Below are 18,227 nucleotides of genomic sequence, written 5' to 3'. Positions count from 1 at the left end.
AAAGAAACCAAGGCCAAGAAAAAGACAGCAGCCCAGAAAGTTTCCATAGGTCTGCCAGAGATGCAGGGTGCTGTACAAAGATGGAGATGTAAACAGAGAAAGTGAGAGATATGGAGAAATAAACAGACAAGGAGACTGGGAAATCACAAGTACTACCACTTACCTGCTGCTGTTAAGTCACTTCAGTCATGTCCGACTCTGTGCGACCCCATAGACGGCTGCCCACCAGGCTTCCCCGTCCCTGGGATTCTCCAGGGAAAAATACTGGAGTGGGTTGCCATTTCCTTCTCCAATGCATGAAAGTGAAAAGTGAAAGTGAAGTCGCTCAGTCGTGTCCGACTCTTAGCGACCCCATGGACTACAGCCCACCAGGCTCCTCCGCCATGGGATTTTCCAGGCAAGAATACTGGAGTGGGGTGCCATTGCTTTCTCCGACCTAGTGCATCCTATTCACACACTGGTCCAAATGCCTCATTTAAATCTTCCTATGGGGCAAAGCCAGGTGGCGCTAGTGGTAAAGACCCTGCCTGCTAATGCAGGAGACAAGAGAGAGGTGGGTTCCATCCCTGAGTGGGGAAGATCCCTTGGAGGCAGGCATGGCAATCCACTCCAGTATTGTTGCCTGGAGAATCCCAAGGACAGAGGAGCCTGGCAGGCTATAGTCCATAGGGTTGCAAAGACTTGGACCCCACTGAAGCGACTTAGCACACATACACATGGTGCAAAGCAATTTTGTTATACATTGTTTTAAATAAGGTAGGCTTTTATTTAGTTTATTATTTTTGGCTGCACTGGGTCTTCGTTGCTGCACACAGGCTTTCTCTAGTTGCAGTGAACAGAGGGAGGGGCTAGTCTAGTTGCTGTGCACAGATTCCTCATTGCAGTGGCTTCTCTTGTTGTGGAGCATGGGCTCTAGGGTGTGCAGTCTTCGGCAGTTATGACACAGGGGCTTAGTTGCCCCTCAGTATGTGGAATCTTCTCAGACTAGGGATCAAACTCATGTTCTGCATTGGCAGGTGGATTCTTAACCACTGGACCACTGGGGAAGTGCTATTATATATTTTTACAGCAAAACTGAGGTTGCTCAGAGAGGTGAAGTGACTTGCCCAAGATCACAGTCAGAAATGAGCAGAGCCGGATGCAGAAAGCAGATCTTCTGGCTCCCACCCTGCTCTTTGAAATCTTATGAGTCAGAGACATAGAGGAAAGTAGAGAGAGAACAAGGACTGAGACCTGGGGAGGTAAAGAGAATAGAAGATAGAGACAAAGAAAGAAACAAAACAATGACCACAGAAAGACAGAGAGGAAGGGCAATTAATGGGGAAGTGAGGCACTGGAAGGCTGAAACTCTCCCTCATTTCTCATCCCTCTCACTGAATTATCTCTTTGTCTTACAGTTCCTCCCTTTGGGGTGGATAGCAGTCCCAGGCATGGGGCCTCCCAACCTGGGACTGGATTTGACAAGCTGACAATCCTGCTGACAGTAGCTTTTCTCAAAAACCAGGCATCTCAAGCTTCACTGAGCTAGAGGCAGACAGAATGAGGCTGGCCCCCCAGCCAGGGGCAGAGGTGACATGGGAGGCCCTTCCCTGAGTGGAGTTTCCCAAGGTCATTCAGAAATGGGGACATGCTTTGCTAAGTCTGGGGCCAGCTAGAGGGAGGCTTATAGGCAGTCCCCACATGGGGTGGTGGCTCCCTAATCCCCATGCTGTTCCCACCCCAAGCCAAGTCTGCCCCAAGGCCCAGGCAGGGATGCAGAGGTGGAGGGGGAAAAGGAGATTCACAGGTCCTAAGAAAGAAAGATGGACAGACGGCAAAGAGAGACACATGGTGAAGAAAAAGAGACAGGAAGAGACAGAGAGATATATAGAGCAAGATCCTGAAAATCAAAGACTGGGAGTGAGAGAGACAGAGGAGGAGAAAGAGAGGAATTGAGAAATGGGGAGAGACAGATGTTCAAAGAGTGGGGTGCCATTGCCTTCTCCAGATGGAAGACAAGGAGATGCTAAAGCCAAGATGGAAATTAAGAGAGGCACAGAGCTGAAGAAAGACAGCGATCTGAGAGGACAAAAAGAGATCTGGAGAGAAACCTCAAGAGATGAAATAGAGACAAGGCAGGAAGAGAGACATTTACAAGGATTCAGCCAAAGACAGAGACTGAGAGAAACAGAGTCTGAATTAGAGAGAGAAAAAAAGACACAGAAACAGGGATGAAACAAAGCCATGCCTTCATTCAACAAACATGTACTGGGTGCCCACCGTGTGTTGGGCACTATTTTAGGTGCTGGGGATACAGAAGTGAACAAAACAAAACGCCTGCTCTTGAAAAGAGCTTGAAAGGAACTTTCCTGGTGGTCCAGCGGTTAAGACTTCACCTTCCAATGCAGAGGGTGTGGGTTCAATTCTTGGTCAGGGAGCTAAGATCCCACAAATCTCGTGGCCAAAAAACCAAAACATGAAACAGAAGCGGACTTCCCTGGTGGGCCAGCAGTTAAGAATCCACCTGCCAGCACCGGGGACATGGGTTTGATCCCTGGTCCTCGAAGATCCCACGTGCTTCGGAGCAACTAAGCCCATGCATCACAATTACTGAGCCTGTGCTCTCGATTCTTCACACAGCAACTAAAGAAGCGACCGCAAGTAGACAGTAGCCTCTATTCGCCGTAACTAGAGAAAACCTGCGTGCAGTAATGAAGACCCAGTGCAGCACCCCCCGAAAAAAGTTAAATTAAAAAAAACACCCAGAAGCAATAGTGTAACAAATGCAGTAAAAACTTCTTAAAAACAACCTGAGAAAAAGGATCCATGTTGGAGGGTGGAGTCCAGGAGGGCACACTTGCTGCAACCCTGCTGTCTGAAGGGTCAGCACCTCTAAGCAGAGCCCTGCCCCTAAACCTCTGCCATTCACCAGACAGAGAAAGGCTGACAGGTAGGGAGATGTGCTACACAAACATGCAGGGAGATGAGGAAGCAGAGACAGAGGGAGATTAAGGTAAAGACAAACTGAAAGAGGCTCAGGGAGAGAAAAAGACACTGAAAAGAGCACGTCAGAGAGAAAATTTGTTTTCAGACACAAACAGAGGCAGACCCTGAAAGTAAAACAGAGAGAAATGGGAAGACAGAGAAAGAGACGAATAGAGAGAGAACGAGATGAATAGAGAAGCAGAGGGATTGAGAGTGAGAGACACTTCCGAAGGCAAGCCCTGTTCTGGACTCTGCACAGTTCCCCCACCATCACCCTGGGTCTGGGCCCTGTGCCAGGCACCTGGCAGAAGCCTGGGTCCGGCAGGGCAGGGTGGGCGGGAGGGTGGGCCGCATTTCTGAACAGTCTGTTCCAAGTACAGACTCAGCCATATCCCCCACCCCTGGCCCACCCCGGCCTGGGTCTGCCCCACCCCACCGTACCCCAGCCCACACTCCCAGGGGCAGCCAGAGTGAGGGCAAGTTTATCTGCCATCATGGTCTGGCCTCAGGTGGAGGTGCCCACTGAGGGACCTGGGGAACTGGAGACCAGGGGTGTAGCAGCAAGAGTGTAGGACATTTGGGGCATCTGGGAGCCAGGACATTGGGAACAGAGATGGAGGAGTTCAGGACAGGGCCTAAGTATGGAGATTCAGGGGGATCGACTGTGGGAAGGTACCCAGGAGTCATAGGATAGGCATGGAAGTGCCAGGCTGAATGGCACTAGGGGAGTCCTAGTGAGCATCTAGAAGACAGGTACAGCATACAAGGCTCCAGGAGCAATGAGTGTGGAATTGACAAGGGCTCAGGTGTTGAGTCCCTAGGTAACACAGGCATGGAGCGCAGGTGCCGGAGTCCAGCTCCAGCAGCCAGGGAATCAGCCTAAAGCGGTGAGCCCTGTCGGCGGACAATGATGTAGCCTCTGATTTGAGGGATGGGACTACATGTTTAAGCTTCAGGTTTTCTTTTATACTTTGACAAAAGCATTAGGTCAGACATTTGACATTTTTAGTTTTCCCCACCCAGATTTATTGTCTCCAGAAATCACTGTTGCCCTACAAACAGAGTTCCTGCTTCAGCGGAGAATCGGCTTTACTATTATCTACTTCCTCTTATGTGTCTTATACTTAACTTGTGATTACGTTGTAACTCATGTTACATTCCTCAGTTTATTTTTTATCTTTCTAAATCCTGTTTGCCCCTAGCAGCTTAAGATCACTATCTCCTAAAAAGGCTTCTAGGTATTCTTAATTACTCCTAAACCCTAAGCTCAGCAAACTTCTTTTGCCATAAATATTTCCCTCACAAACAGGTCTCAGATAACAACCCTTCTCATGGCCTCAAGCTGCAGCCTATGTGCTCATCCTGGAACATTCTTTGTAAAGATCCTTGAACAAATGTTAATGGTTACTTTATAGATTATTTTCTGGGCACAACTGTAGAAAGCTTTGTGGTTTCTCATGCTTCTCTCAAGAACAATAAGCACCTTAACATTTTTTCCAGCCAACCCAACCAAAGAAAGGAAAGAACAAGTCAGAATCACAAGGCCTAACTCCTTCACCCTGGGACTGTGCCTGCGGGATGAGGAGAGGGAGTTGGGGCCATGCCTCCATTTTGTCAGTAATGCCTAATGCGGCTCCCGACACACAGGAGTGCCAGGCTAATGCACACATCACTAGGGGTGTTTTATGAAGTTTATTTAGGAATCAGGGTGTATTCAGGAATCAGAAGTACAAGGTACAGGACTTCCCTGGTAGTCCAGTGATTAAGAATCCGACTACCAATGCAGAGGACACAGGTTCAATCCCTGATACAGGAAGATCCCACATGCCACGGGGAAACTACCTTCAAGCTGCAACTACTAGAGCCTGGGCACCCTAGGGCCTGTGCTCTGCAGCAAGAGAAGCCACTGCAATGAGAAGCCCGCACACTGCAACTAGAGAGTAGCCTCTGCTTGCCACAACTAGAGAAGTCCACTAGTAGCAACAAAGACCCAGTGTGGCCAATTTTTTTTTTTAAGTATAAGGTCCAACATTCATGGGCCCAGAGGTGTCCAGGGGACTTAGGAATGCACAACTACAGGACAAGTAAGATGGACCCAAAGGTGCTATGGAGGGTGTACCTGTTGCCTTGGTGTGCTGACATGAAAATGCTAGTGCATTAAGACTACTGAGGCATAAGACAGGCTGAGGCAGGCGCACACGTGCACACATGCAAATACACACACACACACACACACACACACACACACGGCCAGGAGAAGCCAAGCACACCAATGACAGGGAAAGAACTGGGTTGACAAATTACAGAATGAGAGGCTGGCAGGTGCCCACTTCTCCCACACTCAGTTTCCACCCTTGCTCCACCCAAGAGCCCAGGAGAATAAAACAGAAGAAATGAGGAGGTGCGGGCATCGAGGGTCAGGGCATGATGATCTCTGGCATTATAGCGCTGTCATTGCTGGTCCTGCTACTGGCACTAGCCAGGTGGGGTTGGGGTGCACGCAGCACTCAGAGGCAGGGAGCCCTACCTCCTAGGGCCACTCCACTCCGGCTGCTGGGGAGCTTGCTGCAGTTAAGAGTCTGGAGGCCTGGACGCTGCACTCATGGAGGAAGCCCCAGGTTGGGGGGGGGGGGGGGCGGGGGCGGGGTCAGAATTCTGGATTTCTGGAAGTGGGGCTGGGGGCTGGAATTCTTAGCTCCCTGAATGAAGACAGAGCTGAGGGCTCAGACCCAGCGAGTCCAGAGAGAGGTTGAAGGGCCTAGAGTCCTGCTTCCTGGGGAAGGAAGCGACGGAGTGGGAAGTTAGATCTGGAGGGAAAATGGACAGTGGGCCTGAGCTCCGGGTTCAGGGCGGAGTCTCGCTGCCACACGCCTACCCTTACTCCCGGGTCCTGAGGGACGGGGAGCCTACCGCCGGCCGCCGCAGCTGTTTGGTCCCAGGGGAAGAGGAGCAGAGAGGTCTGTTCTGGCTCAAAGCGGCAGGGGGAGGGGGGCGGGTCCTGAGGGCCCAGACACCTAGTGGTGAGGGGGCAGGGGGCTGGGGACCTGAACTTCTAGATTTTGAGGGAAGGCAGAGGGGCTGGACTCCTGGATCCGAAGGAGAAGGGAGCTGGGGGTCGGGCTCTGGGGTCTCGGCGGCGGAGGGGTCAGGAGCCCAGACTGGGGCCCGCTGACCACCGGCTCCGTGTAGCTCTCTGGCCGCTGCGGTCCGGTGTTCACGGTGTGGCTGGGCCAGTGCCCTGTAGTGGTGCTGTGCCGCTACGCAGCGCTGCGGGACGCACTGGTGCTACAAGCGGATGCCTTCTCCGGCCGCGGGGCCATGGCAGTCTTCAAACGCTTCACACGCGGAAACAGTGAGGCCCGGGGGTGGGCGGCAGGGGTGGGGGAGGGCCGGGGAGCAGCGGAAGTGCGGCCGGGAATATCCAGTCGGCGAAAAAAAGCTGGATCGGAGAAATGGGGCGGGGCCTCCTAGAGTCAAGGCTAATGAGGAGAGGTTGGGGCGGAGCTACATTGTAGGGGTCGAATGGGAGTAGGGGGCACTGGTTCCTTGTGCAGCCCCTAGAAGAGCCTAAGAGTCAAAGCCAAACAGAGCAAGCACTGGTCAGGGGTCAGGACCAGCAGAGGCGGGGTCAATGTGTGGATAGGGCCGAGAAGACTGGGGTGGCATCCAAAAGATCTGGAAAAGAAGCAGAGCGAAGAGTTGCGAGAAAGTCGGCTCCATCGCGGGATGCTTCTGGGATGGGGCGTAGCCAACTTATCACCCAACCCCTTCTCTTCCCAATGCCCCCCACACCTCCCCCAAGGCATAGCGTTTTCTAAAGGGCCGAGCTGGCCGACGCTACGCAATTTTGCACTTGGAGCACTTAAGGAGTTTGGCTTGGGTACGCAGACCATCGAAGAGCGTGTCCTGGAAGAGGCGGCTTGTCTGCTTGGTGATTTTCAAGCCACTGGAGGTACGGCCTGGAAAAAGAGAGGGACCATTTGTGGGCGTGGACACTGGTCTAGAAAGGACCAAGTGAAGGCATTTGGTGTAACGAAGCCAATAACCCAAGAGCTGGGTGGGATCTGAACCACCCAGCGTATGACCTCATCATGTTCCCACCTCTAGGAGCCCCGTTCGACCCCCAGCGGCTACTGGATAATGCTGTATCTAATGTTATCTGCTCCGTGGTCCTTGGGAACCACTATGGCTATGAGGACATGGAGTTCCTGAGGCTCCTGGACCTTTTCAATGACAACTTTCGCATCATGAGCTCCAGGTGGGGCGAGGTGAGAGGGTCGTGTGCCCAGTCTATGCCAAACCCGAGTGCATGGATCATTAGAATGGAGCAGTCTTAGAATGTTGGAATTGAAGAGTTTCGCAACTTACAACATCGAAGTCCTGGTCCAGACCCCCCCACAGGGAATTAATGGTCTTGTTCAACGTCCGATTGATTTCCTGTCCCCCTAGATGTACATTTTCCCCTCCCTCCCGGACTGGCTCCCAGGCCTACACCACTGAATATTCCGAAACTTCGCTTCGGGTTTTCATCTCTCAGCAAATCCAGCTGCACCAGCAGACGCGGTAGTCTGGGAAGCCCCACGATTTCATCTATAGCTTCCTGGATCAAATAGATAAGGTGCAGGGCCCTGCCGCCCACCAGCAGGCGCCTGGCACGCAGCAGCACCTATCTTCTGTACCCACAGGAACAGAGAACCCCGAGAGCCATTTCCAGGCAGAGACGTTGGCGATGACGATGCATAATCTCTTCTTTGGTGGTAGAGACCACAAGCACCACCCTGCGCTATGGATTCATTCTGCTCAAATACTCATTGGTAGCACGTCTGCAAGCTGGAGAGCTATGGATGAGGGGGCTGGGGTTTGGGGTCGGCCGGAGGCTGCGGTATGCGTAGTTCACATCTCTGGTGGCCCCAGCCAAAGTGCAGGCTGAGCTGGATGACATGGTTGGCCGAATGTGTGCCCCAACCCTGGAGGACCGAGAGCACCTGCCCTACACCAACACTGTGCTGCACGAGATCCAGTGCTTCATCAGTGTGGTGCCCTTTGGGCTCCCGCGTGCTCTCACCTGCGACACTCACCTGCGTGGCTACTTCCTGCCCAAGGTGCCCACTGAGTCTGGGGATCCTGCACAGGGCCGGGGAGGGCCTATCAGCAGGTCTGAGCATTCACCGCTGATGCACAAAGGATTCCTTACATTGGCTTCTAACTGGGGCCTTTTTTGAGTAACCTTGGCACATCTCCCCAGGGCACCTTTGTCATTCCTCTGCTTGTGTCTACACACTGGGTCCCCACCCAATTCAAGAACCCAGAATGCTTCAACCCCACCAACTTCCTAATGACCAGGGCGAGTTCCAGAGCAACGCCTTCACGCCCTTTGCCCTAGGTCTGGGCTGGGCAGGGAGGGAACCAGTCAGGACATGCCCTGGCACGCATGGGTTTCTCACTCCATACCCATGTCCCCAGGAAAGGGGACGTGCCTGGGTGCAGGCCTGGCCCCAACCGACATCTTCCTCTTCCTCACCTCCATTCTGCTGCGGTTCTTCCTGCTCCCTGTGGGGAGCCACTCCGACACAGACCTCACCCCGCAGTGCACTGGCCTGGGCAACGTGCCCCCAGCCTTCCAGCTCCGCCTCGTGGCCCGCTGAAGTCAGATTCAGCTCAGCTCACTGGCTCTCAGACCTCCTTACCCTCTTCGGTCAATAAAGGCCTGAACCGCAGATGGAGAACTCTTCTCAAAAAGAGGGAGTAAGAGAGTCAGATGTGTGCAGCTCTGAGGTAAACTTTTATTTCTTGGCTGATAGGACTTGCACACCCATGCTCCTCCCAGCACCTTTATCCTGCCCAAGCAGTGGCAGCCTAGTCCAAAAGGTGCCATGGTGAAAGGGGTTGGGGAGTCACTTCACATTCCAGGCTGGAGGAGTGGGAGACTTGGGGATATTCCCCCACAAACCTTTGCCAGCAAGAGGCTATGACTCACCCCAACCCCAGATCCTGCGTCCTGGCGGGAGGTGGCGATGCCTCCTTCCAGCTCTCCAAACCTGAGAGGGGCATGACCAGACAGGGCAGGACACAGGCCCCCAGCTCCAGTAACGGAAGGCCCCAACACTGGCTCCTGTCTGGGTCACAACCCCCGCCCCCATCCCAGGGCAGTAGAGGTCTCTCCTCCTCCTTGGTCTTCAGCAATGGACAGAGCCCTCCACACCAGGCAGGACGGAGGCAAAGTCAGAAGCAGTGGTGGTGGCGGGGAAGGAGCAGGCACCGAGACTGGCAGCACCGGGGCCCAGGGCTCTCCTGAAGCCAGGGCAGGCTGTCTGTCCATGCAGCTCTGGGACTGGCCACTAGGTGGGCGTAGTCGGCTGTGACACGGGCACTTGGACACCTTTCTGTCCTGATGCTGGGGAGGAAGAGGGACAGGGGATTGAGTCATCGGGGAACGAACAGAGGCCAAGGAAAACTGGGAAGATCGAGAGAGCATCAGAAGAGATGGGGCTCATGCTGGGGACACCAGGTGAGTCAACTGTCTAGGGAAAGTAGGCAAAGATGGGGAAAAATGAGCTGCAAGGTTCAGTGACTTGAGATTCATCAAGAGATGATGAGATTCATCAGAGATTGATGAGACAGCTTGAGGCCTAAAGAAGTACATGGAACAGAAGGACTTAAGAGGCGGGGTCACCATTTGGGAAGCAGGTACCTAGCTGATACTTGTCTTTGGCTGCTGCTCGCTCCTTGGCATCAAAATACCAGACAGTGATGGCGTACCTGGGGACCAGAGCAGCCCCAGAGGGCCATTAGAGATCACACTTAATTCCACCATCTCCAACCCCCAGCCGCCCCCTTCTTGGCATCCCGTCACTTCCTAGTCACTCCAGGGGTCTGACAAGACTGCTAGCACAGGCAGAGTAGCTGGGCACATCCCCAGAAATATGGATCGTACCTGGTGGCATAGGCTGGTTTCACCTCATGGGGGTTCCGCCGATCAGACCAGAAAATGAGCAGCCGGTCGAAGAGGGGCTCAATGTTGGCTACCACGGGCCGGCCCTCAGGGAATATCTGCAGCAGGCCGCCATGCACCTGAGGGCGGGCCAGAGGATGAGGCAGGAGGCTGGCCAGCACTGCTTGGAGCCCCGCCTCCCCTTGCACAGCCAACCCACAAGGGCCCACCAGGGGGCATAGTAACTGCACAGCTCTCTCCTTCCCACCACTCAGACTCTGAAAAGGAATGACAACCCAGGGTCTGCATCACCATGGAAACGGGCAGGAAGCTACTAAAGACGACAGGAAATGGGGCGGGGGAAGTGCGCCTTAGGCTGGGGGCTGGGCAGACTGCACCATTTCCCAACACCAGGAGTCACCACCACACAGTCGGCTGGAGAGGAGGTGCCATTTCCAGGAAGGGCCCCTAAAAGATTACACCGCCCCCCAGTGGGTTGAGAAGAGGACCGGGACCATACGAGCAGCTGAGCGGGGAGAGGAAAAGACTGTGGATGAATGCCACCCCACCCCACCATCCTACCTTGACATCCCAGTTCTGATTCAGGTAATAGATACAAGTGATGCAGCGCCCGTCGCCATGGGGATTGTCAACGTGTCTGACGTATCCCAGCCCATTTCCTGGGTAACATGCCACCATGGCCTGGCAGAGATGAGGGAGAGAGGGTTTACTGAGGCTAGCAAGCAGGGACTTTTGAGCAAGCCAGCCATTACCTCCTCTTTCTCACCCCTTTCAGCCCCTCACCTCTCCTCAAGGGTCCTGGGGGCTCCAAGGGTTCCAGCACCCAGACGTTCCTTTTTAGCCAAGCCTCTATCCACAAGAAACCTCAGCTCCTGGCCCCAAGAGCCCACTTCCCACACACAAGAGGCACACAAAGATTGAAGGCAAAAGGAGAAGGGGGCACAGAGTTTGAGATGGTTAGATAACATTACTGACTTGATGGACATGAATTTGAGCAAACTCAAGACACTGAAGAACAGAGAAGCCTGGCAAGCTGCAATCCATGGGGTCACAAAAGGTCGGACACAACTTGGCAACTGAACAGCATACACATGCGCCGAGTGTGGAACCAAGATGCAGCTCAGTGACTGAGGGTTTGGTTTTTTTAAGATAACCCAATCCCAACCTCAAATATTTCAGTAGAAGAAAACCAATTTAAATGTTATTTAAACGTTTTCTGGTATACAGGGATGTGGCCTCAAAGCCCCACGTGAGTTCTCTCCCAGAGCTGTAGAGTTGGAATGACCTGGGACACTGATGCCCAGGCCCACCTCCGAGGTTCTGAGGTGCTTGGCCTCAGGTGCAGCCTCCAATTTTTAAAAGTTCCCAGGTAACTCTAATTTGCACAATATTGAGCAGCACTGATCATAACGACAAAGAGTATCTGCTAGATACAGTCTCCTACATGTGTCAACAATTCCAAAACCTATAACATGACTAGAACCTGAGATCTAATCACATCTCCAAGGACACCCTGTCAAGTAGCCTTGGACAGTCTCATCACCTGAACGGGCCTCAAATGCCTCATCTGTCAAACGGGGATAACACCTCCTGTTCACAGCAGTAGCATGAACCCCTCAGAGAATATGACTTTGGAGGCTCCTGACCCCCACAGACCTAAGAGTTAGGCCTCATCCCAGGCCATGGTTTCTATATGAAGAGGTCTAGCCACAGGGTTCCCCCTTCTCTCCTTGACTGCTGCTGCTGCCCAAGCCAGGCCTAGCCACGCTGAGCTCTGGGCCTGGCCACTCTGGGCCTGTATCCACAAAATGACAGGTGTGGTGTGAGTTAAAGGCCCAGTGTTCCCACAGAGCTAACCCCTGGGTTCAAGTCTCACTGTGGCCTCAAGAGCTGTAATGCTGGGCAGGGGACTGAACTCTGTTTCAGGCTCCTCATCCCTGAAATGGAGCGTAACAACTACTTCATAGCTTGCTGAATGAGACATAAATGTCTGGAAAGCACCCGGCACAGTGCCTGACACATGACAATTAAAGCACAGGCTGAAATTGGAAAGGTCCCTGTCCTGTCCTCTGCCCACAGCCACTGGGAAGGCTGGACAAGGTGAAGGAGGAAACACTGGCATGAAGCTCCCCATCTGGGGACCCTCTATGTTGACCCCTCGTCCCACACTGATGCCAGGACAGACTCTGCTGGCCCCTGCTCCCCATAATGCTCAGCTACACCTGGGGGCCATGGCCATCTGCCACAGCCCTGGGGTAAACATTCCCAATCGAAAAGATCGGCATCTGCTGCCAAAACCAGGAGGCTTGCCAGGCACTCCATGGCAGGCCAGGCTGATTCAACCCCTCCGGCCTCCTCCCAGCTTATTCCCCGGGGCTCACCCCAGCGCGGAGAGTAAACTGCTCTGTGTTAAACGTGTGCACCTGGTCCACCACAGCACCTGCCCCGGGCAAGAGGCCAGGACAACTGCCACCACCATGGCTACCCAGTGGGGTGCCTTTCTCTCTGGCAACATGAGGGCAAGGTCCTGGCCCCCACAACCCCAGGTTCCAAAGAACTTTCTTTGCACCGCTCACTCCCTGCAGACGGCTAAGTGCAGGGAGCAACTAGTTCACCGAGAGGAAAGGATCCCTGGCTGTGGCCAGAATGGGGGGTGGCCTGGAACCAGTGAATCACTGATTAGGGACAGGCAAGCCCTCCCCAGTCAGAATCCAAGCTAAGAGTTTGCCAATTTTGTTTGAGGATGGGGTGGGCAAAGGGTTCCAGGGCTGAAACCTCTTTCCCCACACAACTGCCAGAGACCCTTTACTCCCCCCTCACCACAGCTCAAATCCCTTCAAGTTCCTCACTGCATCCCCAGAGAACACAAATTCCTGACCACAGCCTCCTAACTACCTCCGGCCTCGCAGTCCTCCTGACTCTTCCTGACCAGGCTGAGCTCACCCCCAGGCTTCTGCACCTGCCGGAACACTCTTCCATTGGCCCCCCTTGTTAGTCAGTCTTGGGACCAGGAGCACCTGGAGTCCTCTAACTGAAGGCCCCTGGGCTCACTTCCCCTGCCATCCCCCTCAAAGTGCAGTCGGCACAGGCGCTTGTTTACCCAGCACTGGCCCCCAGGGCCAGGCCAGGCTCCCCAGGGCCGAGAAGGGAGCGCTGACTGAAAGCACTCTTCTTCTGGGCCTTGGGGCCTCCGTGTGTCCTGCCCATGCCCCTCACAGGACTTCCCACGCGCAGGCGGGGACACACACTGTAGTCTTTCATGAAGCAGGACTCCTGTGTCAGGCGAGACACAGAAACAAGCCCTTCAAGGCCCCACCCTTCCCCCCACGGATACTCACCTGGGAGTGGGGGGTGGGGTAAGCATCCTCTGGCCTAAGAAGCATCTACTTCCCACGCCCTCAAGGGAAAGGGACAACAAGCAGAGTAATATGGAAACATGTTCTTTACACTTCCATTTCCGGGAAGGGGCAGCTAGGATAAGGGACAGCTAGAACCAACATGCCAAGAGCCCCCACAAAGCACACACACACAGTACCCACCCACCCACCAAGTCAGAATCCCAGGACTGAGCCAACAGCAGGCCCCACCTCCAAACTGGTCTTAAAGGGGCCTCCCTGGGACCCCTATGGTAGTCCTTGAAGCCAGTACAAATCAAATCCCTCCCACCTGCCAGTCAACAGAGCAGAGGAACCAGGGAGAGGAGGAAGGCAGAGGAACACAGGAGCCGAGTTCAGGAAGCACCGAGAGGTGGGCTGTGATTCGCCGCAGCCACACTGGTGACCTGAGCCCCCACCACCACTGCCGCCAGCACATCTCAGCACCTCACCCATCTTACTCCAGAGCCTGGGGCAGAACCCAGATGCTGCCCTCTGAAGGTGAGGAAGCTGAAGCTGCTGTCTCACCGGGGCAGGGGAGAGTCAGAGAGGAACTCCAGTGATTGGGTTGGCTCCTCCCCTCCCTTCTCAGTCCAGCCAGGTTTGTTCTTACCTCCTAGCGCTAAAAAAGTCTCAACCCCCAGCCATCCACCCCCTCCAGGGCCCTGTTTCCAACCACATCCAAGGCACTGAAGGAGAGGAGATTCATGAGGAGATTCACGTATTCTCCTTTCCTTCCTAAAGTGGCCACAGACTAGCTAGGCAGTTAACCTGGTTTTCCTATCCTGTGATAAGCAAACTGAGGTTCAGAGAAGTATCCCGCCTTGGGCTATTCAGTTCTTGTGGTCTCCCCCTAACCCCCCTCCTGTAAGGATGGATGACCCTGGGGAGAAGGTGCTGGGCACCCTGTGGCTAGGGAGATTCCCACTGACCTCCTGCCCCTGAAGGGCTGCCTCTGGCTCTCAACTACCAAGGTAACAGGAGGGAGAGCAAAATGGGACAAATTCCAGCTGGGGTGGGGAGACCAGCATGGTTTCAGCCTGGGGGGAGCCCTGGTCCCTGAGCCAGTTCCTGCCTAAGAGGAAAGCTGCACAGAGGCAGAACCCAAGATGGGATCTGAGGGAAGAGGGCGGGGACGCCAGGAGCACAGCCTCATGCCTGGAGGGCAGAGCACGGCCTGTGCCATCATCCAGGCATCACTGGTGCAGGGCAGCGGGCACTCCCTACAGTGCCTTGTCCAACCACCACCAAACCATGAACTCCAGGCCAGGGCCCTCACACCCCTCCATGAAAGACAAGTAATGTGCTGGCAGGCTGAAAGGGCCTATGGACTATCGTCTTGTGCAGGGCTCCTGACCCCAGATTCCTGAATGGGCAGCTGGAAGCCCAGAAGGCCTGATGACTGCCCATAAACTCCAATCAAATGAGCATTTTTCTTAAGACAGGGTTTGGTTTTGAGCAGATTAAAAAAAAAAAAAAAAGATTAGTAACTACTACTCTAAAACAAAAACAGGGAGTCAAGAGAAGACCCAAAGACAGAAGACCAAGTAAACAGACCAGAGCCAGACAGGAATGAAGTGAAGGACAGACAGAACAGAGAAGATGGAGGACACGGACTAGGATGGGGCGGGATGGGGTCGTGACCTCCACCTGAGCCAGCGCACAGCCACCCCTGGGAAGCCGGCGTGAGGCAGACATCACAGTACAGCATACAGGGTGCAGTGCGGCCCAGCACCAGGCATGCTGGGCATCTTCCCTCAGCCTGGCACGGACCTCACCACTGCCACCCACCCCTCCCGGTTCCTACCTGGGAGACAGACTAGACAAACAAGACATGCACAGTGGACAGGATGGCCTAGATACACTTGGATGGATGAAAAAATAAGGGAACAGGAAGAACACAAGACGGGCAGACAGAGACACAAACCTTGTCTGCTTGCTCTAAGGCCCATGAACAGACATCACGGGGCTGCTGACCCCACCAGGGCTCAGACACAGATGCAGGGCTATGAATGGCGGCACCTCTCTTCAGGGTCTTTGAGAGGATCCCCGGCAAGGTCAAGAATCGCGGTGACTGTGGGCCAAACCCACAGCTTGCAGGTGCACAAACTAAGGCCCACAGGGCACAAGAGCCCACAGCGAGCTCTGACACTCCCTGCACCAGGGCTGCCTAAACTCTTTTGTGACCCCAGAAGCCTGTCCCCAAACCCACTGATGCTCAGAACAGGCATCCAAGTGCCTGGGGGCCCCGTCCCACCACCCCTCACAGCAGGTCCCTGCGGCCTCACCTTGGTGCGCCCATTGATGACGTAGCTGCCCAGCCTCCCAGCACAATGGCGGATGACAGCATCCACATGGGCCATGAGGGCACCGATGCTCTGACAGCCTGGCTCATGGCCTTCCACCCAGGCAATCTGGTCCCCACGGATGCTGCGTGGCGGGATAGCCCGCTGGCTCACAAGCTGCCCGTCTCGCAGGCGCCCGCCCCGCTTCAGGGCCTCTACCTCCGCCAGCACTTGGCCACCCAGGGCCGCCCCCAGAAAGCTGTCCTTGACGCAGATGCCATAGTACCGCATGCAGGGCACAATGTAGTCCAGGGCCAGGCGCTCGGGCGCCGCGGGCAGCACCTCCTCCCTCAGCCCAGCGCTGGCCTCGCCACTGCCACTGCTGCAGCCCTCCCCCTCCGCCTCCTGGTTCTCCTGCCTGGCCCAGGGCCGCTTGCTGGGTGCGGGGGCATCCCCACCATCCTCTGCCCACTTCCGTTTGGGGGCCTCGGGCCGAGCGCCCTGGGCTGCCAGCCGCTGGCACCCCTTGGTGACCAGTGCCGCAGCACCCTCACTCTGCAGCGGCCGCAGCTCGCCGCCATCCTGGGCACCGAAGCCCTCCCGCAGGGGGCTGCCTGTAGTGGAAGTAGCTGTGGCTCTGGGGGTCCCACTCCCCGCCGAGGCCTCAGTGGGCGCTCCTGGACGGTGGTAGGACAGCAGGGGACAGGGCAGGTAACTCTCCACCCCCATCCTGGCCCGGCTAGGCTCCAAGGGCTCTGACACCGAACCCGGCAACTGAGGGAGAGCCTGACTCAAGGGCTGGGGCTGGCACGGGCTGTCCATGGCAGCAGTGTCTTCATCCCCCGGGCATGGAGGGCACGGCCCAGGCCCATGGTGCCACCCTCCTCCACCTCCTCCTCCTCCACTTGATGCAGCCGGGGGCTGGGGCGGCTGGGCCTGGCGTGGGGCAGGATGAGGCAGGGCAGGTGGTAGAGGCTTTTCTCTCGCCCTGGGGGTGCTCGCTGGTCCCCAAGTCCTCTGCTGTCCCTAGGGGCTTGGGAAGGGACCTGTCACAGTGGCTGGAGAGAAAAAAAATGGAAGGTGAGAAGAGCTACACAGGCAAGCGCACTGGAGGGGAGCAGGGGCAGTGGTAGTGGCAGCAGAGAGCAAGACAGACTTAGCTACAAAGACCCCAAAACCTGAGGTCATGGCGGGAGGGGCAGTGGGGGCGGCGGAGACTCTGGGACTTGGGGGGAGTCACGAAGAGACAAGGGGCAATAAACGGGACAGCTGGAGAAGTAAGGCTGGGTAGGTGACCCACAGCCAGAGGACTGCAGTGGGGACTACGGGTGAAATACATCCTCAGACACAGACCCACAAACAAAAAAGTAAAGGAGGGGACTCTTTGTAGAAAAGGGTGGCGCAGTGGGGAACTAGAAGTTAGAAACAAACGGGGAGGACTGGGGGGGGGCGGGCGGATCAGCCTGGAAAACACAGAAAGAAGGTGGGGATCTACGGACCGTGGAAACTGGAGGGGGTGGGGGGGGGTCCCGAAACAGAAAAAATAACAGAGCGGAGGAGAGGAGAGAGTGGGCCTGAGACAGCCGGGCAGAACCGGGTGGAGGGGTCGACCTGAGCCCAACAGGAGGAAAGCCCGTTAGGGGCTGACACACACCCAGACGGAAGGGAGGTCCTGAGACGGACAGACGGAAGGGAGTCGTGGGAGCAGGGTCCACGGCGACAGAGGGAAGGGTGGAGGAGGGTTCACGCACTTGGGGACAGGACGAGAGGGGAAAGAGCCCCCCTCCCAAGTCCCTTCGGTGCGGGCCCTGAGGCCCCTCGGGGCGCAGCAGGACACGAAGGCAAGGCCTAGGGACCGCTGGGACCCCGCGTCCCCTCCCCTTCCCCTCTCCGCCCGACGCGCGCCCCCGGCTCCCACCCCAACACCCCCAACGGCCGGCGCTCGACGTGCCCGGCGCGCGCTCCCTCCCCCACGCCCCACCCCCACCTCCCCTCCCCTCCCCGGGGTCGCAGCGCTCCGCCAAGGTGCCGGGCGCGCGCCCCCCACACCGCGCCCGGCTCGCGCCGGCGCCCGACCTCCAACTCCTTTTCCGCCTCGTTCCCTTCCCTTCCCGGGCTCTCCTCACCGAGCTTTTTCCTCCGGCCCCGGCGCCGCCGTTTGTGCCAGCCGCCCTGCGCCGCACAGCGCGCCATACCCCGCCCCCACCACCCGCGACGCCCCGCCCCCGCCTCGCCCGGTGGACACGTGACCGCGTCCGGGCGGAGGAGACGGACAGGCGCAGGCGCGAGCCGCGCGGGGCGGGGCGACGGAGTTCCGAATACCCTCTCCCAGGAGAAAGGGGAAATAAATGGATCCGACGGTAACGCCGGGCTTCTGGGCGCCCTCCGCCCCGCCCCTTTTGTGCGAGAGGAGGAACGCAGTTAGCAAGGGCCGGATAGGGCCGGGGGGGCTGGCGTACGAAGCCAAGCGAGTGGGAGGGGCATGTAAATTAGCCTATTTACATAGGCAGGCAGGCCCGTCTCCTTGGAGCGGAGAACGCTGCGGGAGGATGAGTAGCGGGGGTCTGGGAGTGGCATGTAGATAGATCATGGATGTTATTAACATGGACAGCTCCTCCTTCTCACAGCCGAAGATTTAGGACTGAGAAGCGT

The 18,227-nt window shown here is 56.1% G+C and overlaps 1 protein-coding gene across 4 annotated transcripts; it reads right to left on the bottom strand.

Annotated features, from left to right (window-relative positions):
* Nucleotides 1-8,725: 8,725 nt before the first annotated feature.
* On the bottom strand, nucleotides 8,726-17,810 carry EGLN2 (egl-9 family hypoxia inducible factor 2). Of its 4 annotated transcripts, none has more exons than XM_061388347.1 (7): nucleotides 17,702-17,810; nucleotides 15,579-16,633; nucleotides 15,218-15,364; nucleotides 10,478-10,597; nucleotides 9,899-10,035; nucleotides 9,656-9,723; nucleotides 8,726-9,358 (listed from the first exon to the last, which is right to left on the bottom strand). In XM_061388347.1, the coding sequence occupies exons 2-7, from the start codon at nucleotides 16,395-16,397 to the stop codon at nucleotides 9,303-9,305; spliced, it is 1,347 nt and encodes a 448-aa protein (XP_061244331.1). In that variant the 5' UTR covers nucleotides 16,398-16,633; nucleotides 17,702-17,810; the 3' UTR covers nucleotides 8,726-9,302. The 4 variants fall into 4 exon arrangements, with proteins under 4 accessions (XP_061244331.1, XP_061244332.1, XP_061244333.1 ...); XM_061388348.1 differs by lacking the exon at nucleotides 17,702-17,810 and adding an exon at nucleotides 17,230-17,472; XM_061388349.1 differs by lacking the exon at nucleotides 15,218-15,364.
* Nucleotides 17,811-18,227: the final 417 nt, after the last annotated feature.

The sequence above is a fragment of the Bos javanicus genome, chromosome 18, assembly GCF_032452875.1.
Source record: "Bos javanicus breed banteng chromosome 18, ARS-OSU_banteng_1.0, whole genome shotgun sequence".
In the NCBI taxonomy this organism is placed as follows: Eukaryota; Metazoa; Chordata; class Mammalia; order Artiodactyla; family Bovidae; genus Bos; species Bos javanicus.
Note: the sequence above shows the minus strand (reverse complement) of the source record. Positions and strands in the feature narration are given on the sequence as shown.